The sequence below is a fragment of the Trichinella spiralis genome, assembly GCF_000181795.1.
Source record: "Trichinella spiralis strain ISS 195 chromosome Unknown Scfld5206, whole genome shotgun sequence".
Classification (NCBI taxonomy): domain Eukaryota; kingdom Metazoa; phylum Nematoda; class Enoplea; order Trichinellida; family Trichinellidae; genus Trichinella; species Trichinella spiralis.
In genome coordinates this window covers 1-981 of record NW_003532145.1, presented here as the reverse complement: position 1 = coordinate 981, position 981 = coordinate 1, and the positions used below count along the sequence as shown (strand labels likewise).

General features: G+C 53.5%; 1 protein-coding gene across 1 annotated transcript; it reads left to right on the top strand.

Moving 5' to 3' along the window:
* The first annotated feature begins 164 nt into the window (after window positions 1-164).
* On the top strand, window positions 165-595 carry Tsp_13952 (conserved hypothetical protein). The gene is made up of 2 exons (XM_003366899.1): window positions 165-371; window positions 434-595. Exons 1-2 carry the CDS (start codon window positions 165-167, stop codon window positions 593-595), a joined length of 369 nt encoding a protein of 122 aa, XP_003366947.1.
* Window positions 596-981: the final 386 nt, after the last annotated feature.

The following is a 981-nucleotide window of genomic DNA, read 5'->3' as shown; positions in this document are numbered from 1 at the left end:
TCCACGGCGTGGGCAGCGATCGGGGTCCAAAAACTCTCGTCGATGGCGATCTCCTTCGCGGACGTCTTCCGGTTCCCTAACTCCGCTAACTCTGTACGTTGCGACTGCACGCTCGAAGTGTACGAATACCCGAGCTACTACCGTTGTTCCTAACGGTAAGTCGAATGCCCTTCAATAAGGTACCCACGAGTCTCTCGCTCGATCGTCCTTCCTTGCACTTCGACTCGGTTCGTCCACACTTCCCAATTCGACTCTTCGGAATACGGCAATACTGCAACCAGTACTGCAAACCACGTATTCTAAGCCGACTTCTCGCAACCAACGCGTCCTCTTGTACAACTATCGTACCACTGACGCATACACACACAGACGTATCTCTTCTCTCTCCAGGTATATGTATCTGGCGCGGCGCGCTTTCTAGCCCTATATATAGGGCCAGGGTCGGCGGCCCCGCGGTCGACCCAAACGCGAACCACCAATAGGCAGCTCGCTCGCGGCGGGAGCGCTCGCTATCTCCGGCGCCGATCTAAAGCCTTGTCAGTCTTCAATTATGTTGTCATGCTTCGGATCTCTTGATCCTGCGCTAATCCCTTAATGGTCACGTCATGATGGCCATTTCCACGCCCTTTGATCTGACTGCCGTCGCCGCTATGGCGCACTCGCCATTGTCTCGCGAACGACGATAGATCGAGACGCAGCAGGGGGGCCTCTCTGACCCCGACTCAGAGCCGCCAGAAGCCCAGATAGCGATCTGGCCGGCGAATGCGCGGGTATTGTTCTTGGCCTACCCGCGACTTCTGGGCACCAGCCCTTGGCCAGGTCACACCGACTAGGTCGGTGTTGTTCCGTCCGGAACACTAATAATCAGTCATCAGTTTGAGGTGACTTACATGACCATCATTTGTTGGTTAGATGCTAATGCGCAGTATTGAGTAAATACAAAAATCGAACATGCTTCATTCAAAATTTATAAATTTGAAA

Bases quoted from the DNA above. Each gene is read 5' to 3' on its own strand.
- Tsp_13952 (XM_003366899.1), top strand. From the start codon at position 165: ATGCCCTTCAATAAGGTACCCACGAGTCTCTCGCTCGATCGTCCTTCC. The intron at 372-433 runs GTATCTCTTCTC...CCCTATATATAG, and splicing joins TGACGCATACACACACAGAC to GGCCAGGGTCGGCGGCCCCG.